The sequence below is a fragment of the Diplotaxodon limnothrissa genome, linkage group LG4 (assembly GCF_057381915.1).
Source record: "Diplotaxodon limnothrissa isolate DT_005_m linkage group LG4, D_limnothrissa_male_GT1.1, whole genome shotgun sequence".
In the NCBI taxonomy this organism is placed as follows: domain Eukaryota; kingdom Metazoa; phylum Chordata; class Actinopteri; order Cichliformes; family Cichlidae; genus Diplotaxodon; species Diplotaxodon limnothrissa.
In genome coordinates this window covers 30290651-30316681 of record NC_140599.1, presented here as the reverse complement: position 1 = coordinate 30316681, position 26031 = coordinate 30290651, and the positions used below count along the sequence as shown (strand labels likewise).

The 26031-nt window shown below is 40.2% G+C and overlaps 1 protein-coding gene across 4 annotated transcripts in view; it reads right to left on the bottom strand.

Moving 5' to 3' along the window:
• Positions 1–25741, bottom strand: part of med25 (mediator complex subunit 25) — a 36923-nt gene extending 11182 nt beyond the window's left edge. For 2 of the 4 annotated variants that reach the window (XM_085351832.1, XM_085351836.1), the window contains exons 1-16: positions 25639–25741; positions 25082–25237; positions 23475–23624; positions 23348–23393; positions 22993–23117; positions 22796–22894; positions 21827–21947; positions 21526–21682; positions 13404–13528; positions 13182–13254; positions 12714–12946; positions 9834–9926; positions 5887–5972; positions 5742–5799; positions 5543–5650; positions 4761–4937 (exon numbers count right to left, since the gene is read on the bottom strand). In XM_085351832.1, coding sequence (XP_085207958.1) covers positions 4761–4937; positions 5543–5650; positions 5742–5799; positions 5887–5972; positions 9834–9926; positions 12714–12946; positions 13182–13254; positions 13404–13528; positions 21526–21682; positions 21827–21947; positions 22796–22894; positions 22993–23117; positions 23348–23393; positions 23475–23620 — 1647 coding nt within the window. In that variant the 5' untranslated portion in view covers positions 23621–23624; positions 25082–25237; positions 25639–25741. The remainder of the gene's footprint in view (positions 1–4760; positions 4938–5542; positions 5651–5741; positions 5800–5886; positions 5973–9833; positions 9927–12713; positions 12947–13181; positions 13255–13403; positions 13529–21525; positions 21683–21826; positions 21948–22795; positions 22895–22992; positions 23118–23347; positions 23394–23474; positions 23625–25081; positions 25238–25638) is intronic. The other 2 variants (XM_085351834.1, XM_085351835.1) reach the window with 2 other exon arrangements.
• Positions 25742–26031: the final 290 nt, after the last annotated feature.

The window sequence follows — 26031 nt, the reverse complement described above, 5'->3', positions numbered from 1 at the left end:
CAGTGTTTGTAACCTGTAATGAACTCTGCCACAGGAACAGGGAACCTTCGCCAGTGAGATTGAAGGCAAGGAGGTGGGAGGGCGGGCTTTGTCTCTAGACCTCCTCATCCCTGTCCATGAAGAGTGACACACACTTTGCCTCCTACAGCACGTCTTATGTAATGCTAACATCTAGACAGCCTGCAAAATTAACACCCCATCTTCTTTGCTTAAAGCTGAATTTCACAAGTTTACACTTTTCACATTATACAAAACATAGCACAGCAACTAGTGTGAATGTTTTGGTTTCACCTTGCTGTATAGCAAAATTACATTACCTCTTAAAGGTACCATAAAATAAGACAAGTTTTCATCTTTCATTAGTCTAAAGATTATTTATTTTTATTTTGATTATCAAGGTAAGAAAATGTGGAAAAAATGCTAATCACAGTTTTCAAGAGCTTTAAAATTCCTTCTCCTTTCCTCCTGAAGAAACCTTAAACCTGAGATGATTCACTCTTCTTCTGTACGGGACTGCCTGTATTTTGCACTACAAACCGGTGCCAGAGGTGGGGGTGCAGGTGCTCTAACTATGCTGGTGTATAAAATGCTAAAATCATAGCCTAGTGAGCTGCAATACGTTGGATGAGGGCTGTGGAGCAAATCAAGACCTGATTCAGAAAGAGAAGAACACAATCTAGCAATTTATAAATGTGAATCATCACGTTTCAACTTGAAAGGTCCACAAAAAATGTATTACTCATCTTTTCCTGGTAGTTTAATCATAGACTGCATATGTGCCTCTGCTTCCTGTCATTTCCCAAAAATGAAGCTAAAACCAAAGGAGGCTGCCATCTTTCATTTTTGGATGCCCAGTCCTGATTTAACGCGGAATGCCCAGACTTGACTCCACGCACCCGCCCCCAACATTTTTACAAGCCTCGCTGCTCCAGTGGTGATGGCCTCTGCTGTGACTGAAAGCCACTTACGCAGTGTTGGGAAGGTTACTTTTAAAATGTATTCCACTACAGAATACATGCCCCAAAATGAAGTTTGTAACACATTCAGTTACGTTACTCAGTGTGAGTAACGTATTCTGAATACTTTGGATTACTTAATATATTGTCATGCTTTTCTACAACTACATGAATGTACTATTGCTGTGTGATTTATTACCATTACTGAAGGTTACTCGCTACCGAGCTAACATTGTTAGGTTAGTTCATAGACTGCTCTTAGAACTATGCATGATTATTTGCAGCTAGCAGGTTAATAATGCTATCCATCAATTCTAACCGCCTGCAGTCTATGAACTAACCTCAGCTAACGCCAGCAAACAATGTTAGGTCGGTGGCGAGAAGCCTTCAGTAATAGTAATAAATCACACAGCAAAAGTACATTGAAGACACTGAAGTCACACATAGCCCAGGTAGCTAACACAACTAAAACAAGGTAATTGAACTAGGCTAATGGTTAAGTTCTTAATAAAAGAACTTACTTCCAGATGTTTCTTTAGATTGGAGGTCGATTCTTTGACTGCTGGTTCTGTTGTGCTGGCTTCGGGTCCATTGTGTAACTGACGCCACCAAAATTAACAGGACCCTTATATTAGAGCTTTTCATTTCGTGTTTTATTTGGGTTTCGGCAATGCGTGTAATTACCAAAATTTGAGAGGGGATAGCCTCACATATGAAACAGGAAAAGATCGCCCTGCAATCCATTTATTTCAACAAAGTAACTGCATACTACTAGTCAACTGTAACGGTATACAGTTCCTCATACATACAGTATGAGTTCCGTTACTCCCCAACACTGCTTACAACAAGGTAAAGATACTAACCAGCCACAAAGTCACACTGGACTATGCAATATCAAATGTCAACCCTCGAATATTTAGAACACGTACACTTACTGCCTCCTCCCCCTTTACAAGTCTCAAAAAGCAGAAAAACTGCTACACTTAGCAACGGCAATAATGCCTCCAATAGTGGAGGATCTTTTCTTTTAAAATATGAATACAAATTATGAGTTCATACCACCACTGAATCTTATGTGGTAAACATAATTATCCCTGCCACACACACACAGTTGTGATATCAGTCAGCAGCTGCACAGTGTCTCCTCCTCCTCTCTCGTGCTGGCAGTTTGATAACTACAGAGGAGCCAGAAAAAAAAAAAAAAAAAAAAAAAAAAAAGGTTTTAGAAATTCTTTTTTTCTAATTTACCAACTAATCTCAAGATCATGTTGCCTGTCCTCTTTGTTTTCAGACAGTCTCAATAACAAACATGAGAAGTGCTTGATTCCTAAAAATCATCCCAAAAAACACATGTGCAATGTGCTTTTAATGAACAAGAGTGAAATGAAGGTGCAGGAGTTTACAAATTAATTTTTTCACTGACGTGAACAGGTGACGCATGCACGTTTAAGTAAGTTAGTTCCACAAGCTTAAGAAACAAAAGCAGCCTGATATCAGACGTAACAAGCACTTCATTGCACTCTGACTGTCGTGTCTGGAGCCAAGCAAACACAACACAACAGAAGAGGAAATTGTGCTTATATATTCACTGGCCAATTTATTAGTTACAACTTGCTAGCACTGGGTTGGACCCCGTTTTGCCTTCAGAATTGCTTTAATGCTTTGTGGCACAGATTCAACGAGGTGCTTGAAAATTTTCTGAGATTTTGCTGCATATTGACAGCGTCACGGCATCACACAGTTGCTGCAGATTCGTCAGCTGCACATTCGTGATACGAATCTCCCAATCCACCAAATCCCAAAGGACTCTACGGGATTGATTTCTGCTGACTGGAGGCCATTTAAGCACAGTAAACTGACTGCAATGTTTGCTGGAAGCAGCCATCAGAAGATGGGTGCAGTGTGGTCACAAAAGGATGGACACGGTCAGCAAAAGGTATCATCTGGTGTTGCTAAACAACACTAAACTGGCACTGAGAGGTACAAAGTGTGCCAAGAAAATATCCCCTACAACAGTACGCCACCACCACATACCGGAGTGGTTAACACAAGGCAGGATAGAGCCATGCTTTCATCTTATTTTGTGCCAAATTTCAACCCTTCCACACCGACATCAAAGCACAACTTGACTAATTAGAGCAGGCAATGTTTGTCCAGTCTTATATAACTTTGGTTCCCTGCTCTTAGCTGACGGGACTCGGTGTGGTCTTCTGCTGCTGCTGTAGACCACCTGCTTCAAGGTTTTCTCTGTTCTGCCTACAGATAAGCTTATCAGTATGTTACTGTTCCAGTCGTATCAGCTTGAGGCACTCTACTCATTCTCCTCTCACTTTTGACATCACCAAGGTATTTTCACCTAGTGAACTTCCACTCGCTGGATATTTTCTTTTTCTGACCACTCTCAGAAGTTTCTGAAATACCCTGACCACACCATGTAGTACCAACAATCATGCCACATACAGTCACTTGCATCACCTTTCTTCTTCATTCTGATGCTCTGTTTGAACTTCAGCAGGTTGTCCTGACTGTGCCTACATGCATAAATGCACCGAGTTGTTGCAATGTGGTTGGCTGAATAGACATTTGCATTAACAAGCAGTTGAACATGAGTACCTTATAAATTGGCCGGTGAGTGTCTGTTGACTCAGCAGGGCTAATATTAAATGAGGAAAGTGGATAATTTTCCGTCATTGTTAGAAAAAAAAAAAAACAACAAAGAAAGGGAAACATTTGAATGTGCTATTTATAGGCTATTATGCAATAGCGTTAGTGGTCTGGCCCACTCAAGATTAAATTGGACTGCTTGTGGCCCGTGAGCTAAAATGTGCTGGGTACACCTGAATTAAACGAAAGCTGGAAAGATTTGGACTATTATTCCTGAAGGCTTTTGTATTCATGGTTTCTGTATTTATGGTCCCATATAAGTGCATTATTTGCCGTCAGATTTAAGCATACCTCCAAACTCCATTTAGACAAAAAAAAACAAAAAAAAAAAAAACACACACACTAAATCAATATATGAAATTCAGCTGTTTGGTCTTTGCTTACCATGCTGGTTCAGTTTTGAGTGTTTCACTCTTAATAATTGATGCCCAACAATGGTTTTCCCCTCTGTGACTTTGATTTAATATGAATATTTGATGTTAAAGAGAAATATTTAATATTTGAAACTGAGTTTACAAGAGCTTTAAACTACGAAGAGACTAACAAAGTCAGAGCCAAATTCTGACAACCCTAAAAATACTTGGAAACAAACAAAGGTGTGATAGTTTCATCACACACACACACACACACACACACACACACACACAGAGCTGAGTGAAGCACTTAATTTAGGGGCACTTAAACCCTTAATATTTGATGTTTTAGCCAGTTATTAATCATTAACGTGAAATAAACAATTAAAAAGCAGTAACTGTGCATTATCCCAGCATTTTGAAATAAACAAACAGCGCCGATTACTGCAGAGGCCATTGTGTTGTGGTTGAAGCAAATTCGACATAAAGAGCTTTTATGCTTCGCACCTATATTTGCCTTCAGTTAAGCAGCGATAATGAGGTGGGAGTGCAACAGTCAGCTAATGTTGCAGGAGGTAATGCCTGTAGTAGAGTGGCTGCTGTGAAGATACCAGGCTCACTAAATGAAATGTCAACAACAATGCAACTTAACGCCTTAAACAATGCACCTCAATTCCCTGTCCAATCTCTAAAATACCTCCTCATTATCACCTGCTTTTGGTCTCCCCGCTGCACATGTTTTCTACCACACTGAATCCTTCTTCCCACAAACTCCACTTCCACTCACCGCTCTGTGCTGCTGGACCTGCTTGTGGCTGGTGATGACCTGCCGGATGCCATTGACGAAGCCACTCTGGTCGTTGGGGATGAGGCCCATGAATATTCTCTTCTTGGATGAGTAAAGCAGCATCAGCACCCGCACTTCACAGGGCGAGGTAGTGTGGGGGAAGTGGACGCAGCCAGCCTGCAGAGGGTCACAGGGCAGATTAAGACCCTGACATGGGACACTGTTGTAATTATGTGATGGGCTCCGGCTTGGGGACATAACCTTCTCCTAAGCTCCTTTGCCCAATCAAACATGCCAGTTTTATAAAGTGAATGCAAATGATATTAATTCACACTGTTCTTTCCCTGGGCTGCAAATCAAATTTAGGCAAAGAGGTAGAGCTCAGCTGGACCGAATGCCATTAATGCCTCCGCTATTTCTCAAAGGTACCAGCAGATTAAAAATAAACCACACTAACAAAAGTCCTATCATTATGCTACCCCTTTGGAAAAGGATCACAACTAAAAGCTTTTTTCTTTTGCTTAAACTGATGACAAATAATGTTGTAAAATGATGTTGAGCTTTAAAAGAAAGAGTGGCCTAGAACCCCCTCTAGAGTCTTCACCATAAAACTGCAACACAGGTTCACGCTCAGTCCATCTACTGGGTAGAGGTGGAACCTGCACGCAATTTGCACTCATGCAAAATAAATTGAGGTATGCTGAATGATGGACAAGAGCGGGTACAAGCAGAGGACACACATTCCAGGTTCAGAGGAAGGCAGAGGGAGCTCGAAAACTTACAAAACCATTGGCCATAATGCGGTACAGGCCTTTCAACGACTCCACGTCTTTGTTCGTGAAGAGAAACTGAACCATCCGAGAGTTTCTAAAAAGGTGACCTAAGGTTGTCTACGGAGAGAGCAGGCGAGATATGCATCATTCATAAAGGCATCCCTGTTGCACATAAACAAAAGAAAACAGTATAAACACACGGTCTCACCAGCAACTGCTGTGGAATTAGCTGCATAATGAGCTTCTGTGGCCACTGGTCTGTGTTTCTGTTTAGAGACAAACGTGCATAGTCACGGTGTGAACAAAAACATTTCACCACTTTTAACGTCCAGGGTGTCTGATGAGCTACTCACAGATTTTCTCCTGGGTTGACGTGCACCTGACATGGCAGGGATCGCGTCAGCTTGGTGGCCGAATCCATGGATGAGGCTTTAGGTTTCTGCATGGGTTAACATAGAGGGGCGAGTGTGAGACAAAAAGAAGAGGGGAATTTAGAAAATTTTCTTTAAAGAAGTCATCTAGAAGGGCACAGAAAACATTACTTAAAGCTCACAGAAAGCTTATTCCAAGACATTCGTGTGATCTTTCAAACCATGGCCGACTCTCTTAAACCAAAATTGAAATACAGAGTAGGCAGACTGGATTTAGCTAAACTGTGAAAGTTCTTGTGGCTGAGCACATTATGTATTAAGTTTAGTGTGGACACGCAGAACAAAGAAATCAGTAAGAGTGCAGAGAGAACAAATATATTTTTAACACTTTTATATAAGAATTCGCACCTCTAGCCCAACTTCAAAATAGACCTGATGGTGTGTTCTTACTGTCCCTGAGAAAACAACTGAAAAAGCCCAAGTTCAGCCTGCAGAGTGGACAAGATTTTTACTCTTTCACAAATAATTAAAGGGAACTGGGAATTTTCTATTTTGGTCTGCATTTTAAGCCTGGGAAGAAGTGCATAGTTGCAGCCAGTTTATGGGGTTCGTTGTCGATAAAGCTGTTACAATATTAGATGTTCACTATACAGCTATGATGGCCAAAATAATTTATATCAACTAGAACAGCTTTTGAAATCTGGGAAAAGAAATGAGTGAACAATAACATAATTTTATAAGTCACATGAACTTTTAATCTTAATTATTGTGGTCTTTTGCAAATGAAATACACTCAAAGCCTAAAACGCTCAGCACATTATTCTTGCACTCAGCCAAAGTAGCTTTGCAAGATTCAGTTCAAAATCATTCTTATTTATCGTTTTCTGGGCTTTCAACCTAACAGATGATCCTCTATATTAAAGAAAAAAAAAGCAGCTCTTTCCCTTCTGTGTAAGACAGCTTTTTTCTGATTGGCTGCCACTTAAAAATACAAGGTCTGAACAGCAGATAGGTGGGACACCATATGAGGAATATCCACTCTCTCTGACATCATACAAAAAAATAAGGAAAAACATAATATACTCCCTTTAAGCACCCAAAGGCTAGTGCCACTGAGTTCTATATTTAGACAGAAAGAACAGATCTCTCTGAAAACAATCACTAAAGGCCAGAAAAAAAAAAAACAAGAAAAAAAAACAAGAAAAAAAAAAAAGTATATTTGATTTGTGTGTGAACACTGCCTTAACAGATTTTTCACCAGAGTCAGATCACTCAATTTTCAGACAGTCTGATACTGAGCATTTAGAGTGGTCTGAAGCAGAGCTTCAGGCTCACCAGGATTACGTGTACATATGCTGACCTCATTATTGAAACCATGCATTCAATGCTGCAATACAGCATAAAGTTAACCATAACTGTGCAAATTAAACAGACAGTTATGGTGCTGGAACATTTGCAGTATTATCACGTGTGTTACTACTAATAAATCATTAAATTCATTAATTGACTAATTAAAATATCAGATATTGTTAACACCAGAAAATCGGAACACTGTAAAATTTAGAAAAGTGACTGTTATGCAACTCTTTACTTATCAGCACACTCAACTCTCAATAATTTCAATGACTGTGATTGCAGTTCATAGGGCCCTAGTCAGTTGTTTTGTAGGCTTAAATACCTCACAGCTTATTCAGTTTGAGCAATGAACTCCCAAAAGAGTGTGCTTTGGAGTGGCACCGTTCCTATTTGGTGTGTAATGTTGCCGTTTTGGATGCGTTTGACCATCCAACATTCAATTTACACCAGAATGCTCTGATGGGTATCTGGGATTTCAAGTTGGCCTGGGAGCAATTGGAGAATATTGCTGAGGAAAAGGATCTGTGGGCTGCCCTGCTCAAGCCTCTGCCAGTGACCTCAATCAGAAAAAGCAATTTAAAGAAATGGATGGACTTTTAAGACCTAAACAAATTGTCAAGAATTAAAAGGAGAGGGGCGCTCTCTCCAAGCACATCACTGCAGCAATCCCACTGGGAACACTGCCAGCACTCGTCTTCAGCGCATCAATACACGATCAATGGTTAATCTATCACATATTAGTCAGGTCTACTATAGACCATTACAAATGTGTTGTGCTGCAGACAAATGGGTTATTTATCTCCAGGGCTTGCTAAGGTGGAGAAGAAAAGGAGCCAGGAATGTGGACAGTAACAAAACAATCTAATCTGCTTTAAATTACGGGTGGATTTAAAAAGTGTGTCAGTAAACCACAGCGGAAACCGCAAACACGCCACATTTTAGACGAGAAAAGCTTTCATAGAATAACAGATTGAAATTCAGCCAAAAACAGAACATACCATATTGATAACACTGTACTCCGAGCAAGCGCCACCCAAGTGTGCTGGCAGTCCTTGAGAGTTTTTATCAACAGCCATTTCTCCAAATGAATTTTAGTGTCTGCATTGTAATTATTCTCAACATTACAGATTGTGCCACAGAAGAATCACTTACAGAGCTGAAAGCCTGATGACTTAACTGCAGTAGGAGGCAGCAGATTAAGAGCAATGTTTCATGCTTCTAATTTGTCCACTCAGATCATTTGTGACGGTTTGTATTGTCATAGACAAGATTTAGATTCTCCAGAGCTTCTTCATTCTTATTCCTGTCCGTTTAACCGACTTGTATAATTTTGACAAACAGAAGATGGGGGCTGGAGTCGATGCAGGGAATTGATCCGAGTCTGTCCACTAAACACAAACACTGGAAGACCTCATGAGTGTCGCATAAAAGGCATTAACATCCATTTTCCTGGTTCAGCAATGCAACTGTAAACTGAATCGATTTGACCTTGGGCAAAAACCAATAGAAGTAGCACAATAAAATGATGTGCAATTAATCAAGCTGTACAATAATCAATGGCAGGTGGTTATTAAGACTTACTGCTGTGATAGGTCCTAGACAGCGGTAGGGCAAGTCTCAGACTGTGCTGGTTTTTATTCTAATCTAATACAGGCTGATTTACAGCAGGGACATCTAATTCACTTATTCTGAAGATAGTTTCAAAAAATACTTATCAATTACAAAAGGACAGAAAATGTAAAGCTGAGTCCAGGAGCCAGTTAGCTTAGCATTAGGAATGGAAACACAAGGAACCAGGTAACTTGTCTGTAGCCCCTCTGAAGCTTGCAAAGACAAAACTTTTTAGATAACAACATACAAATTTTGCACATTAAATAAATGCAACATAATGTACAGCCCCTCTGTCTAAACCAAGACGTCCAAGGTTCTTTTTTTAAGACAGCTCTCTTCTGATTGGCTCCTTCCTACAAACAGAGGGTTTGTGCATGAGATGTGAGGATATGAGGAACATCTGCTCTCACTGACTTACAGCGCCAAGGGAAGTGTTAGGTAAAGTAATGCATTAGATTACCCTCCAGCTACACTAAGCAACACACGTTAGTATTGCATTTGAAGTAATCAGTTATTTACTTTGTTTTTCCAACTTGCAACTCTTCAATATCTTTCCGGATTTCCCTTAATTCGTTTATTTTTGCTGTGACAAAAAGAAAACATTTCTGTTTTCCTCAGACTCATTTGCAGCTGCTGCAGCACACCATTAAAAGGTATCAGACTTTCAATGTTTACTAAAGTATCGGTCAGCTGCTAAAAAGCTCTATTTCACATTTTAAAGAAACATCTGCAAGCTGACTGGTAAATGGAGCTCCACAGTGTACTGGTGGTGAGGCCCACTGAGGAGGAGAATGGTTAGTATTAGCAGTTTTCCCAGACCTCTTTTGTCTGAACTCTGATGACTTAAGTGATTCTTTCCTTGATGGTTTTACTTTCTGATCACAAAGCTCTCAATAAAAGTAAGACATCCATTTATTTCCCATTGAATGAACATTAACTCAAAATCAAAGAATCTGTTTTACCTCTTGCCACTCGAGAACACCAGTCCAGGCCACTACTTTATTGGTGACACCTTGTCCTTGTGGAATTGGGTTTGGATTGACTTGACTTCCAGGCTGTAAGGAAATTAGAGGACGCTATCAATACAACACTTTTCCAGGAATAAAGAATTACTTCTCAATTCATAGGAAAAGTAATTATTTCAATAGTAAAACATAATTCTTTAGAGCTGATCGAACTACGTTATTAGATGTAAGTTTAGACAATTGAATCTGTTAAAAAAGGAACATTAATAAATGAATTGGAAAACGAAGGGGAAAAAAACGCTACCCACAATGATCTTCTGGGGAATTGCGACTCTTATCTGGTTTTGATCTGATAGTAGTAGTAGTAGTAGTAGTAGCAGCATTTAAAATTCATTTTGATATTAGGCTTCAGACAGTGTGCTGGTCTGAAAACTCAGCTCAAGGCTGCTGCTTGCAGAGCATCACCAAGTAAAGTCCTGAGTCTTTCTAAGTGAAGCAGGGCTATTTACATGTAAAAATATCAGTATGACTTAATCTTTGATAGCGTTTACAGGGGTGAAAACAGCAAATGAAACATAAGATAACCCAATATTTTTTCAGCCAACTTGAGTATATTTGAACCACAGACGCTGATGCTCCAACCGCTCAATTAGACAGATTTATTGCTTCCTTAATCAGCAGTTTCAGCTCTGTGTTGGGATAATTGGATGGGGGTTTCCCCCCCCACAAAGATCAATTAGCCTTTTCACAAAATAAACCTGGATTAGGAAACACAATATGCCACTGGAACATGGAATGAAAATGAACTTCTGTATGCAGAGTACTGTATGTCTTCAGCATTAGTCCAACTATTTTTTCACCCTTTTCTTTTCTCTGGGTTTGAACAAAATGTGTAAACAGAACAGAAAAATAAAGGCATGAATGTGACTTAGGTGTACAAAGGCTATGTTCACACTGCAGGCGAAAGCTCATCAAATCCGACTTTTTTGACCCTATGCGACCCATATCCGATCATGGTATGACAGTGTGAACGGCACAAATACGATATTTTCAAATCCGATCTGGGTCACTTTCGTATGTGGTACTGAATCCGATACATGTCCGATGTTTTAGAAAGCGACTGCTGTTTGAACGGTCATGTCGCATTAAATCCGTCTTTTACGTCACTGACGCAAGACAGACGGCAATTATCAGCGCCTGAGAAGACATCGCGAACAGTTCCTGGCCATCCAATGAAACTGTTGGGAAGACAACGTTGGAGAAACGTAAACATTTTATTTGTACTGTATAATCTGCAGATTCTGACAGAAATCTGCAACTATCCTTTGAAGCACCGCTCCTCTCTAAAACAGCAATAAGGATCATTATTAGGCCATTTGTAAATAACAAAATAACTTTATAACTTCAAGCAAAATTGGGAAACGTAAAGTCCGAAACAAGTCTTTATATTAAGGACCATCAGTCAAACAATACTGTTTGGTCTGGGTCTAAACAGAGCGCGTTGTGTGTGACGTCTTCTTTTGCGCATGCCGGCCGCTTTGAGGGTTCACACTAGAGCGCATTTGCTGTCGCATTTTATTTGTAGTGTGAACAAGCAGACAAAAAAAAAAATAAAATAAATAAATAAATAAATCAGAATTAAGCATTAAGACCTGCAGTGTGAACGTAGCCAAAAACACCGCTGCAATTAATCTGATGAAAGTGTTTTGCAATGTGCAACTGTCAGGACAAGTCAGCATTGGAAATAGGAATATATATGCTTGAAGGCCAATGTTTCCAGTGCACTGGACAACATGGAAGTAATTCTTTAGTTACATGATATCACGATTGATCGCTAATATCCCCTATATAGAAAAACACTTCTTGTTTTTAGTAGGCATGTGTGCGACTATACGACTAATTGTCACTACTCAGCACCAGACTTACTACTCATTTAATCCAAGTCTTGTTAAGATTTTAATTGATGTGAAATACCAGTAAATTGTTGTGTCCTAAATGTTATGCAGATATCTTATTGCACCATTATTGCTAGTTCTTTTAAAGGTGAAAGAATGAGCTCATGGATACAAGTGGAAAAAATTAGCTTTCTCCAAAGGGCAGATGGGCTTTCCCTTAACAGTATGGTAAGGAGTTGAGTCATTTAGGAGGGGCTCAGAGTAGAGCCGCCACTCCTCTACATTGAAAGGAGGCAGCTGAGGTAGTCCTGGATATAAAGTTGTCTGGCCAGGCATGTCCTACTGGCAGGAGGCCCCAGGTTGGGCCCAGGACACATTAGAGAGATTATATCTCTTGGCTGGACCTGATGTTTCCTGGATAAGCTGGAGGAAATGGCTCGCGAGAGGGGCTGCTGCCCTGCAACCCAGAACCAAATAAGTGAATTGCTGGATGGTTTATTGTTTTGCTATTTTAGATTTTAAATTATATTGAAGAGGTTGTCATGAATTTTAGAGCAGCGTCCATCATGTTCCACACTTTTTGGTCGCAGTTTATTCGTTTTTTTGGATGTTAATTTGTCACCTTTTAATAATAGGATATGAAAACATGTTACAAGACGTTCATGTTTTCATATCCTATCTAATATCGGTTTATTTTAAGTGTTTTTCTTCTTCAATGTCTGAAGTATATTGAGTTTGTCATCGGTGGTCAGACCCAGCTCCACTGAGTCTGTCTGAGCTACCAGCTTGATCTCTGCAGCTTTGATTTTTCCAGGGACACATTACAGAGCTACGGTTCTTCTAATCTAACTCTTAGCAACACAAGAAATACGAACAGTTTCCCAAATGTAAAAATAATGCATTTATTGCCTTGTTTGCAAATTCCTGTATTTTTAACCCTTAAAAGGGGGTTGGAAGTTGAAGAAGAAGAAACAGAAATTACCATAGTGGGCGCTGCAGATGGTTGCGTGGTCTGATTTCCAGAGGGTTGTGGCTGCTGAGGGAGTGGCTGTGGCGGCTGGCTGGGCACTGGCTGTCCTGCGGGTGGGACTGGCTGCTGATTGGGAGTAACTGGTTGGATTGGCGTATTTACCGTACTCACTGTTGATAAACTCGGCTGAATGGGCTTGACTACAGGGTGACTGGGAAATGGAGGCCCTTGGCCCATTCCTGGGACTGAAGGAAGGAAAGAAGGCATAAAAAGACAAGACTGACCAAAAAAAAGAAAAAAGAAAAAAAAGAAAAAAAAAAAAAAAGCATAAATCCGAACAATATCATATATAAATATGCTGTAGGGTTAAACACCAAGGCATAATCACACATGGTCTATGTAAACACAGACACGCTGCAAGTAAAAGCTTGGCTAGTATAAATTGTTCACAAAGACCCAAAGAGCCCTCTGGTAACTCACAGCGACTCTTCTGGTTGTTGGCTGCCTCCATGACCATCTGTGCAGCCACCTGAGCAGCAGTCAGAGGCGTATTCTGTCAGCGGGCAGATTAAAGGAAGACAATGCTTGGTAAAACGTTTTAAGGGAAGAAACATAAGCACCGCTGTCTGAAACTGAGCCAAAAGCAGGCAGCACGAATTAGTCTCCAGCCAGCTTTACACTATATGGCTGCTTGCCCATTACCTGATAAGGAGGGGTTGTGTTTATTGGTGGAGGGGGCTGTGGAGTTCCAACAACAGGCTGACTACTAGCCAGCACCGGAGGAGGGATGACAGGTTTGTGCGGCCCGGGTCCTCCACCTGCAGAAACTAGAGAGAGAGACTGGGAGATAAGCTCATAGTCTGTACATAAAAGATGGCTGCAGCCATCGGGACATCACCCATTGTTTAGTGAAGTCCAGTTGAAAAGGTACAAGCGTTTTTTTGTTCTGTTTTGCACTTCTTACAACTGGAAGCATGATATGTATTTATGACTCTGATCACAGAGATGTGTCGGAGTAACCTTGAACAGTAGCTAAGTCTTTAGAAATTCCTTTAAGAATTACAAATAAAGGACTTCCGGTCAGCATGCGACCCGAATAGACGCAGGAACAAGCTGCTCCGGTGAACTTAACTCCGCTTTGACCAGTTTCACCCCTTCAACTGCCACCTTTAAGTCGCTTACACTCGTAACTGCTTTTCTAGTGTTTTGAACACTTTTGACCCTTTCCAATGGCTGCTAAGAGTGCAAAAGCGAACAAAAAGGAGGACGCTAGCTTAACACTGGAGGCTATCACCACGCTGCTCCAGCAGCACCGAGATGAGTTGGCATCTGAATTTAAGACCTCATTTAACGCCCTCGATTCGAAGCTGGACCAGGTACGACAAGCCCAAGAGGAACAGGCCGAGAGAGTTTCATCCTTGGAGCTTGCAACTGAAGACCTGAGCCAACGTGTCGCTGACCTTGAAAACACGTGTGCCGCTCTTCGCGAAGACAACAACCAGCTAAAGAACAAAGTCACTGACCTGGAGAGCCGTAGCAGGCGTCAGAACATCCGCGTCCTTGGACTGCCTGAAGACACTGAAAGTGGGCGCCCCACTCACTTCTTTTCCAACCTTCTCTGTGAGTTATTGGGCAAAGAAATACTTCAGTCTCCACCGGAGCTCGATAGAGCGCACCGCTCCCTCGCAGCGAAGCCGCCCGTGGGACGCCCACCTCGCCCGGTGATCATCCGCCTGCACCGATACCAGATCAAGGACCTCATCATCCGAGAAGCTAGGAGGAGAGGGAAATTCGACTACCGAGGCGTGCCTATCCGAATTGTGGAAGACTACAGCCCCGAGGTCCTCAATCAGCGGGCGCAGTACAAGGACATTATGTCGGAGCTCTACGGGCGAGGCCTGAGGCCGGCTCTCCTCTTCCCAGCACGGCTTCGCATAACGCAGGCCAGCGGCGCCAGAAAGTTTTTCAGCTCCGTGGACCAGGCTCAACAGTACATTGAGAGGCTCCCAAAGGCTCCGGAAGCCCCGTGAAGAATTATTACTGATAAAACAATGGCACCAAATGCAGGTACCAAACATTCCATATAGGTATGGAGGCGCAGTCGGGATCCACGTAAGACGTTGCTTCTCCCCTCCGAGTGTAGCGATGTAGTCTGAGTGCTATAGTACTGAAATGCTGATTATTACTTTAATTTAACTCGATAATCTTATTTTGTTTTCTTTGTTAAATAAGGAGACAACCTCATTGGCTTCTACCCGTTGGCTAATGACGTAATATCTGTTGCACGGAGACGGGGAGTTTTGTTATCTACTCGTAGCCTTCTGTCTGTTCTTATTCAATAATTCAGTTATACCGGTAGTACTTATTGAACTACATCATCTTTTTGTGTTTGGTTGTTTGTTTACATACTTGGACTCTGCTTTGAAACACTCCAGCAATTACATTTGGACTTGGTGGCTGATACAGTTTCGAAACTTAACAGTATTATACGGGGTTTCAGCTTACTATGCTATGGCCACCGGAGCAGTGGTTCAACTGCTTCAATACCTAGGTTATTGGTATCATAGACAGGAGGAGTAACACTCTAAATATGTTAAGTTTGAAGAGCTCGCTGCTTGTTCTTGTTCTTTTTTTTAGCAGCCATTTTCTGTTGTGGGGAGGGCTTGGGGAGGGTAAGAGTCACTGCTTTGAACCTCATACACTGTTCTTTTTTTTAACCTGTTCTGCACTAATTTCCACCCACTGTAAAGTTATTCTGTTCTTATCATCTAAGGCCAGTGTGCATAGTTCCTTTGCTCTACAAATCAGATGAGTCTGCAATTGAACTTTCTAAGCTGGAATGTTAAAGGTCTAAATCATCCAGTCAAGAGAAGGAGGGTTTGGTCACATGTTAAACACCATAACACTGACGTGGCTTTCCTGCAGGAGACCCACGTCAGGGCCTCTGATAATGTCCGTCTCTTCTCCCGTTGGAGGGGCCAGTGTTTTCACTCACTTTTCCAAGCTAGGGCACGTGGGGTCTCTATATTGGTCAGGCAGAACATTCCCTTTGAGGCCCACAATGTCATAGCAGACAAATATGGTAGATATGTCATAGTCAGTGGGAAACTGTATAACAGTCTTGTTGCTCTAGTAAATGTGTATGCTCCTAATACAGATGACGAGAATTTCTTTAAACAACTATTCTCCTCTTTGCCTGACTTAAATGTCTACTCTCTTTTTCTGGGGGGTGACTTTAACTGCTGGTTAGACCCAGCCCTGGATCGCTCATCCACTAAGAGCAATGTTTTAAGCAAATCTGCATCTGTCATTCATGCCTTTCTATCAGAATATGGAGTGTGTGATGTTTGGCGTACTCTAAATCCTCATAAAAGAGATTACTCCTATTTTTCACATGTGCACCATACATATTCAAGAATTGATTACTTTATCATTGACACTAATTGTCTGCAGCAGGTCCACTCCTGTGCCTACCATAGCATAGTTATTTCAGATCACGCCCCTCTTACTTTGTCTCTGTCTCTTCCACATCCTCCTGTTAAAGCTGCACAATGGCGTTTCAACTCGACCCTCCTGTCGGATGAAAATTTTGTAAAGTTTATCCAGGATGAGATACGCTTTTACTTTGCCACCAACTCTTCCCCAGAGACTTCCAGCCTTGTCGTATGGGATGCCTTTAAGGCGTATATCAGAGGCCAGATTATTGCTTATTCGGCAAGAATCAAAAAACAGTCCACCTATGAAAGGAACAAGTTAATGCAACAAATTAAGGAGACTGATGAACAGTATGCTCTCAAACAGAGTCATGAAATATTTAAAAAGCGTGTGGAACTTAAAACAAGACTTGACCTACTCACAACGTACTCGACTGAACGTTTACTCTTACATGACAAATCCAAATTTTATATGCATGGTGACAAACCTGATAAATTACTGGCGAGCCTTCTAAAAGGTTCTCGGGCAAGGCAAAGTATTCTTAAAATTCGACAACAAGATGGCAACATAGTCACAGATCATGAAAAAATCAATGAAGTGTTCAGGGATTTTTACTCACAGCTTTACACCTCAGAGTCCCAAACTGACTGTAATGCAATTAATGAGTTTTTAGCTAAACTTGACATTCCTGAAATTCCACCAGAACTTAAAACAAGGCTGGATGAACCCATCTCCCAGTTAGAAGTTTCCTTGGCTATAGCTTCGATGCACTCTGGTAAGTGTCCAGGTCCGGATGGCTTTCCGCCAGAATTTTTCAAACACTTCTCTTCATTACTGTCCACGCAGCTTAGTGCAACCCTCACGGACTGCAAGGAACAGGGATCTCTTCCTCGATCATTCTATGAAGCCTGTATTACACTTATTAAAAAGAAAGGAAAAGATCCGTTGGAATGTGCCTCCTATAGACCCATTTCTCTACTGAACACAGACGCTAAAATATTAGCCAAGATACTTGCCCGTAGACTAGAAATAGTTCTTCCAAAAATTATTTCGAAAGACCAGACAGGCTTCATTAAAGGTCGTCATTCATATTTTAACATAAGGAGGCTATTTAACATAGTCTACTCCAGCTCTACAGACTCTGATGAATGTGTGGTCTCGCTTGACGCTGAAAAGGCCTTTGATCGAGTTGAGTTTGATTATCTCTTTGCAGTCCTTGATAGATTTGGCTTTGGAGCGAAATTTACTTCATGGATCAAATTACTCTATTCTCAACCATCTGCTACAATACGAACTAACCTCCAATTGTCAAAACCCTTCAAACTTCACAGAGGCACACGCCAGGGATGTCCTCTCAGCCCCCTGCTTTTTGATCTGGCCATAGAACCCCTTGCCATTGCGTTCCGCAGTTGCAAAGAGGTACACGGCATTTGGAGAAACAATACAGAACATAAGGTCTCGCTCTATGCAGATGATCTCCTGCTCTTTATTTCTAAGCCCTTAGCCTCACTACCATCTGCATTGAATCTGCTTAGTCAATTTGGTCAGATTTCAGGGTATAAACTGAACCTTAATAAAAGTGAGCTCTTCCCGCTGAGTAGCAAAGCCAGTATGTTAGACTTCACCTGCTTGCCCTTCAGAGTTGAAATGACAAAAATTACATATTTGGGAATCACGGTGACAAAAAAACATAAAAACCTTTTCACAGAAAATGTGAGTGCTTTGCTGAACCAAGTGAAGCGGTCCCTTACCCACTGGACACCACTCTCTATGTCTCTGGTAGGACGTATCAATTCAATTAAAATGACCATTCTACCCAAATTTCTATACCTTTTCCAGGCCATACCCATTTTCATTCCCAACACTTTTTTCAATAAGCTGGACTCTGTCATCTCATCTTATCTATGGCAGGGTAAACGCCCAAGGCTCAATAAGATGCATCTTCAAAAATCTAAAATTGAGGGTGGGTTTGCACTTCCCAACTTTCGTTTTTATTATTGGGCTGCTAACATACGATGTTTGGTGTTTTGGTATTTTTACCATAATCGGAGTGGTTGTCCTGACTGGGTCACTATGGAATTGCATAGTGACAACAGTATATCCTTACCAGCTGCACTTTGTTCTCCACTCCCATCCTCTTCATTCAACTTCATTCCCAACCCTGTAGTGGTGCACTCATTAAAAATATGGGGCCAGTTTAGGAAATATTTTAAACTTTGTGACTTCTCCCTCCTCAGCCCCATTGCATCTAACCATTTCTTTAAACCTTCTACCCAGGACAGTGGGTTTGCGGAATGGCACAGAAGTGGAATAACTTGCTTTAAGGACCTATTCATAGCCAACAAACTAGCATCATTTGAACAACTTGCTAATAAATATATTCTTCCACCATCACACTTTTTCAGATACTTGCAAGTCAGGCACTTTATTTGTTCCCAGATTTCAGGCTCAAGCCCTCCACCAGAGCCTACACTACTAGAAACTATTCTACAACTCAATCCAACCAATAGAGGGCTGATTTCCTTGCTTTACAATAAAATGTTAAATTTGACACATACCTCTTCATCCAAGCTCAAGACACTGTGGGAAGAGGACTTAAACATGACAATCTCTGATGAAACATGGGCCTCTATACTCAAACATGTCAACACTACATCACTATGTGCCCGCCATTGTTTAATCCAGTTCAAAGTGGTGCATAGAGCCCATTTCTCAAAATCCAGATTATCCCGTATCTACCCTGAAATCACTCCATACTGTGACAGATGCAAAACTGCTGAAGCCTCACTGGTCCACATGTACTGGTCTTGTCCCAATCTCACTCAGTTCTGGTCAGAGGTTTTTCGTACCCTGTCCGGAATTCTCAGTGTGACGCTGGCCCCCGGCCCCCTTCTTGCTCTGTTTGGCATCAGTGGGAATGAGGTGCTTCTACCGGCCTCTAAAAAACAGGCATTATCATTCTGTTCCCTGTTGGCCAGAAGGGCAATCCTACTGAGGTGGCGGGACGCTGCCCCTCCCACTCACAAACAGTGGTTATATGACCTCATGGCCTGTCTAAAACTGGAAAAGATAAGACACTCACTTCAGAACTCCACTGGGAAATTTCAAGACATGTGGGGACCCTTTCTTGATGCTTTTCAAAATCTATAAGAATTTTTCAGCGAACTCTTAAGTCAGGTGTGGAAATACAGTGTGCGGGTGCAGGCAGTGACCTGGGTGGGAATGAATGGGATTGTTTTGCAGGGATTATGTTACTTTGGGATATATTATACATTTGTTTATATTATTTTTTTTCTCTTTCTTTCCCTTTTTCCTTTTTTTTTTTTTTTTTTTCTCTTTCTTTTATTTCACAGCCGAAGATACATTTTTGGACTCATTTCACAGCTTAAATGTACTACTTAACCTCAATGTACAGATCATCTGTAATCCTTCTCTTTTCTTTCTGTCTATATGTATAATATATATGTTGATGCTTATGTGTACAAAAGGAAACCTCTTAATAAAAAAGACGTTGTTTAAAGAATTACAAATAAAGAAGCGCTCAGAGTGAAATAAAAATCTTATATAAATGGATGATTCATAAACTGATATACAAAGTTACAGTCATGTTTCAGTAATTTTAAAATTAGACAGAAATAACCAGAGGAAATAGAGAATGCAGTTTGTAAAAGATGATGTCATCTATTAAGGGGAAAAAGCTATTCAAACCTGGCTCTGAGTGAAAAACTAAACTTAATAACTGGTTGTGGCACCCTTGGCAGGAAGATCTGAAATCAATCATTTGTGATAAATGTAGAATTTTTATTTTTTTTATTTTTTTTAATTCAGCAGCATGGGAGTCATGCCAAAGCATTTCTGATGGATTTAAGTCTAGACTTCAACTAGGCCACTCCAGAAACTTCATTTTGTACTGTTTTTTTTTTTTTTTTTTTAGCCATTCAGTAGCAGAGTGACTGGTGTATTTTAATGCATGCTCAATCATCGAGGTAAGGAAAACCCAGAAAGTTCATTCTGTTCATCTGAATTTAGTGGGAACTTCTTGAGTTTCCGCTAACAGCAGGTATCCCCAAACTTCTAAATGGTATAGTTGCATTATGACAAAAACTAGCACCATTGATGGTTGTGAGCTCAGTTTCATGATTGTTAATATGCAAGTTGTCATCAGCATGGACAATGGCGATGACAAGTGAGGTGTTTCAGATCACTTTCTGCTGCATAACCTTCAGGGTAAAAATTGATAGTCAGACGTTCTCCTTCACGATTTTCAGGAAGAGAGCAGAATTCATAGTTCCTCAAATTTTGCAAGTTATCCTGGTCCTGAAGCAGCATCATACTACCACCACCACGTTTGACTGTTGGTATGAGGTTTCTTTTATGAAATGCCACGTTAGTTTTATGCCAGTTGTATTCCACAGAATATTTTTCCTAAAACTCCTGGGGTTCATCAAGACATTTTTTTAAGCAAACGTGAGATGAGCCTTTGTGCTCTATTTGGTCAGCATTGGTTTTCACCTTACAATTATCCCATTATGCCACGTCTCTTTCTTTTTGTTGAATCATAAGTGTAGCCACAACCGTAACTGAAGCAAGTCAAGCCTGCAATTCTTTAGATGTTGTTTTGGGTCCTTTTGTGACCTCTTAGATAAGTCGTTCATGCTCTCTTGGAGTAATTTTTGTAGGCTGGCCACTCCTGGTTATGTTCACCACTGTTTTTTTCATTTGTGGATAATGGCTAGCAGCATGGTTCACCAGAGTCTAGGCCTGGGTTTGGCCAATAAAAGTGAACTCAGCTTTCAAAAAATGTGATTACTCACAGTTAATTCATGACTTAACAAGGGAGGAAATAACTTTTTTTTTTCCACATAAGGTCAGGTAGGTTTGGATAACTTTTCTTCCCTTAATAAATGAAATCCTCATTCTAAAACTGCATTTTTCTTTGATCATCTTTGACTAATATTAAAAATGTTTTGAAAAGGTGAAACATGTTGAAAACAAGGAGGAGTCAAATTGTTTTTTCACAGCATTGTACACTTGTCTACTCACATATTAAACATCAACCTCCAGGGCTAAAAATGTCAAAGTGCCAAAACTACAGTTCCAACCAAGCGGACAACTTAGCAGTCCATTCTCAAATCTAAATAAGAACAATTCCTCCACCCGAAAACCAGCGTAATGGCACCCAGCGTGTAAAAGCTAAGGCTTTAACATGAGTCCAAATACCTTTACATATCACTGTGTATCAAAGAAGACTTAAAATTGAAAATTCATCAAGGCTTATTGTTCCACAACATATCTTTAGTATAAGAGCAAAAAACAAACAAACAAACAAAAAAAACAAATAAATGAATAAAAACATGTGCTACAAGTGGACAAGGCATAGTTTTCTCACCAGGAAGCGAGATGCCTCTGACTAGGACCATGTGGAAGGGATCTTGACTGTAGTCAGGAAGAGATTCAACTGCCCCCCCTACTGGTGACGCACGTTCAAACAAAGCCCTTAGAGGGGGCAGTTTCCGAGGAGCCACAACAGAGAAATTAATTCCTCTCTAAAAAAAACAAAAAAAAACAAACAACAAATATATATCAAGGTTAATACTATGATCATATCTAACCCAGTAAAAATAACCTTCACCAAAAAAGCCAGCCTGTCCTCCAAGTATCTACTGAGGACAAAATCTGTGTTTACTTACATCTCTGATGATTTTGACCAGGCTGTCTGCTGTGCAGCCAGTGTAGCTGACACTCTCCACAGCAGGAAGCAGGTAAGGAGGGGAATTACACAGCAGCACACACACTTTGTGGGTCTGACCTCTGCAGCAGCACACAGAAAGAGGGAGAGACATAAAAGTTTAGATTTTCATCACTACTAAGCTAATTCAAAAAAGAAAACTGGCATTGTTGTAATTGTTTTTTTCTTTTTACTTGAATTTCATGAGATATTAGAAACTTTTTAAAGATGATTTTAGCAAGAAGACCCAGTTATTTTGGGGATAAAGGAAGACTTATTATACTGATTCAATCATAGTTTTGCCTCTTAAAGAGAACCTATTATACTTTTCCTTTACCATTAATTTGGTGAATGTTCATCTATATAACCAAAATTACATATGGTCAAAGTTTTGAAAATGAGGTCAGTTTATGTGAGTGTAATTTGTGTGAGGTGAAAACTCAGATTTCAAAACTGATCTAAACACTCAAATTAAATTTTTTCTATTTTTGTCTCATAATAATGTTAATAACAGCAGACATCCGTAATATATTCATCATAGACACTGAGAGCAACGAGGCCCCACCCATTTGCCATTTTAAGCAGGTATTTCAAAGAGGGAGCCAATCAGAGAAAACGGGTTAAAATTACAGGGAAGTATGCTAAAACATGTCGTTTCAGAAAGAAGATGAACTGACGGGATCAAATATAAGAAAAATAAGGATTATTGAACTGAGAGGTAGCAGCTAAAGCAGCTTGTTTGAACTTGCTATTCTAAAAAAGCTACTCTGGTAGGCCCAATACAAACATGGAGCTGGAAAAGAGAAGAATATGTTATTTTAAGGAAGTGCCAAAATTAGCTTCTCACTGTCTTTTACCAAGTTACCTTGGATGAAAAGATTCTGCCTCTAGGTTTGTTTTATCAATGAAGAAAACACAAATACAGGCTTACATCTGCTCCCTCATTTTCTTAAAGTCATCGAAAAGCTGCAAGGCCACAGAAAGTCCCTCTGCAATCAGACTGCAGCTTTCTGCTCCACCTCCCATAAACCTGTGTGGAAAAGAAAAAAAGTGTGATTTTCTACAATTTCTCTTCATGATTAGAACAAAGGGGCAGTTTAAAAGGTGTAATAGGAAAATAATTTTTACTGGATGTTGTCGATCCAGGAGACAAATTCGAAGGCTGAGCTGGTTGGCGCGTGACACTGGACATATGACTCCGGAGCGCAGTCCACTGTGTTGAAGACCACAAGGCCATACTGTGTGCCCCCGTACTAGAAAAAAATAAAATAGTAATCATAAATTATCCACAGAATTCAAAAAACATATTCGAATTTCAGCAAACAGTGACAGGGAATGCAAGCTAAAGAATAAAAAGCAGAGATTAGACTGTCTACAGTGTACCTTGCCTCTTGCCCTATGTCAGCTGGGAAAGGTTTTAGCCCAACCTTAAGTTGGATAAGCAGTTAAAAAGATAGAAAACAGGAATTACAGCAACACTCACATCTCCACCAAAATCCGTTTCTGCTGGAGGCCCTCCATTAAAATACCTGTGGTGAATGAAATAAAATTAATTCATGGCTACATGACATTAATGAGTTAGGAAACAATGGGTAGCTTTAGATACTTACTCAATAGCTGGAAGTATGTAATTTTTTCTTAAAGATTCAAAGTATGGTCCAAGGTTCGCTGTCCCTTCAATGACAAACACCACATCAGCCACCTGGTTGGGCCCAGGTTTACTGGATGGCTCCATGAGTGCCGAACCTGCCACCATAGATCTAGATACAGAGGAGAAGGTTATCATAGTTTAAAAAAACAAAAAACAAAACTACAATAAAAACCAAAATTAGGTGTGAAAAATATTTCTTGGTTAAAAATAAATAAATAAATAAATAAATATAGTCTGACTGATTTCTTCAACACCAGCATTAGTAGGATTTGGTACATGTAACTCTTAAGCCTCTTACCTACTGTTACGTCCCTCTGCAGCCTCTAATCTGCTCAGTGTGTTCAGCTGGTGCTAATTGGCCACACCTAGTCAGGTGTGGATAAAAGCATACCTGAGGCAAGCTTCCCAGGGAGCTCACTTGTCTTTGCCTTGGTGGCAGCAACCATTTTAGCCAACCTGGTTTTCCATTTTAAGATGAAACCTCTTCTCACCGATACTCATCTCCTTTTTTATGTTGCGCCTTTTGAGCCGGGTCGTAACACCTACCTTTCTATTTGAATGCATTTCTGATATTCTTAAATCTTGATTCAATAAATATAATTCATAAAAAGCTATAATTGACATTGAAAATGACAAAACAATTCTAAAAATCACTTTTGTTAAAACTCGGATGAAAGGCCCTTGTGGTCTAAGGAGCTTGGAAAGAAAAGCGTCTGGACTTCAGATCTGGGACTCTCCACCATTTGACCTTAGAACTGAAGAAGCTTCTCGGATGAGAGGTGAAATGTCTTCAAGCAACTTAAAGTCCAGATGCTTTTCTTTCCAAGCTCCTTAGGCTACGATGACCTGGATGACTGAGAACCTTCACAGACAAATGCCTTTGTGGTATTTATGGCATCTATTATGATCTGTACGTATACTCTGCAGCACAGTGAGAAGACAGACACATTGGGCTACAATTTAAACTACAATTTTCCTTTAAAACTAAACAAAAGCAAAAACATGTTAATTTACTGCTCATTTCATATATATTCATTTAGAAAGCATTACATTTTAATTTTTTAATATTGTCTTCTTATTATCGGAACTAATATCTTTAGTGTCTTGATGCATGCTGAATCATCCAGGTAAGTAAATCCCAAAAAGTTGATTCTGTTCATCTGGACGTAGCGTTTTCAGTGGGAAAAACATTTCATCACTCATCAAAGTGACTTCTTCCGTCACAGCTGATGTTGTGTTTGTCATTGAAGAGACAGCGAACCTTGTACCATTACTTTGAATCTTTAAGAAAAAATATATACTTCCAGCTATTAAGTATTTGAAGCTACCCATGGCTTAAACAGTACTGTACTCACCCCACAAACCAATAGTCACCAGTGGTGTTAGTTTTAGTCAATATGCAAATGCACTGTTTATAACGTGCAGTCAACTGAGATTAAAGAACTCACTTGGTTGAGTGACGAAACGTTTCTCCAACTGAAAACGCAAAGTCCATACGAACAGCTTCAACTTTTTGGGATACCATCTTTAGCGTTACCTTGTTTAATTTCCTGTTTGATTTCTTACCTTAATTCGAGCTCGATTTGTTTGTTTTGTCAGGTACACAAGTCACTCGGAGCTGAAACACCCCAATGTAAGATAGTGATTTCAGGGACATCCAGCAGCTACAGTACGATGGAAGCATGTGACTTCACCTCTGTGAAGCTGTAACAGTCTGCTATTCTTTCTCAAAGAAAAACAAAAACAGCACATGTGTTTTTCAGTGTAGCACACTTGCGAGAAATGTTTTATTTTTTGTTTCTTTTTGTTTGTTTGTTTGTTTTAAACCGGTGATAAAATACCAGATGTTTGCTGCGATAGCTGTGCGCTCCAGTTTTAAAGGTAGGACCTAAAACCAAGCTTTTTTTCGCTAATCATTAATCCATAATTAATATTGCTAATCGACATTATCGCCAAGGGGAGGTTAAACGCAAGCTAACGAAGTCAACAACAGCTGAAGTGCGCACAGCTTTCGTTTTAGCGTTAGCTAGCACAGCAAACGTCAGTGAGCGATTCAAGCTAATATAGTTCAAATAACCCCAATTAACAAGCCTTTTTCAAGCTGTTAAGTGATGTAGACTGACCTGATGGACTGTGACTGTCCGACGAACCGCTGAACCGGTTGGACCAAACTGTAACTTTAAAAATTAACTTGAATTACACAGCACAGTTAGCGTGAGCGTTTGTTGTATTTTTGGCGGAAGTGACGAAACGACATGCCCACAAGAGTCCAAGAATTAAAAAAAAAAAAAAAAAAAAAAAAAACTTTATTAATAACAACAAAGCGGAATATGGCATACATCAGGTTGTCAAGAACACCGAAAGGAGTACAAGGAAAATAAACGAAAACGATACAACTTGGGAATTACCATAAACACAAAATACCAGGGGTTTCAAGCCGTTCTAACACACAGAATTATAGAAGTATACTAAAATCTTTAAGACGGTGACACGGTTTTAAGGTATTTTCAATTCTT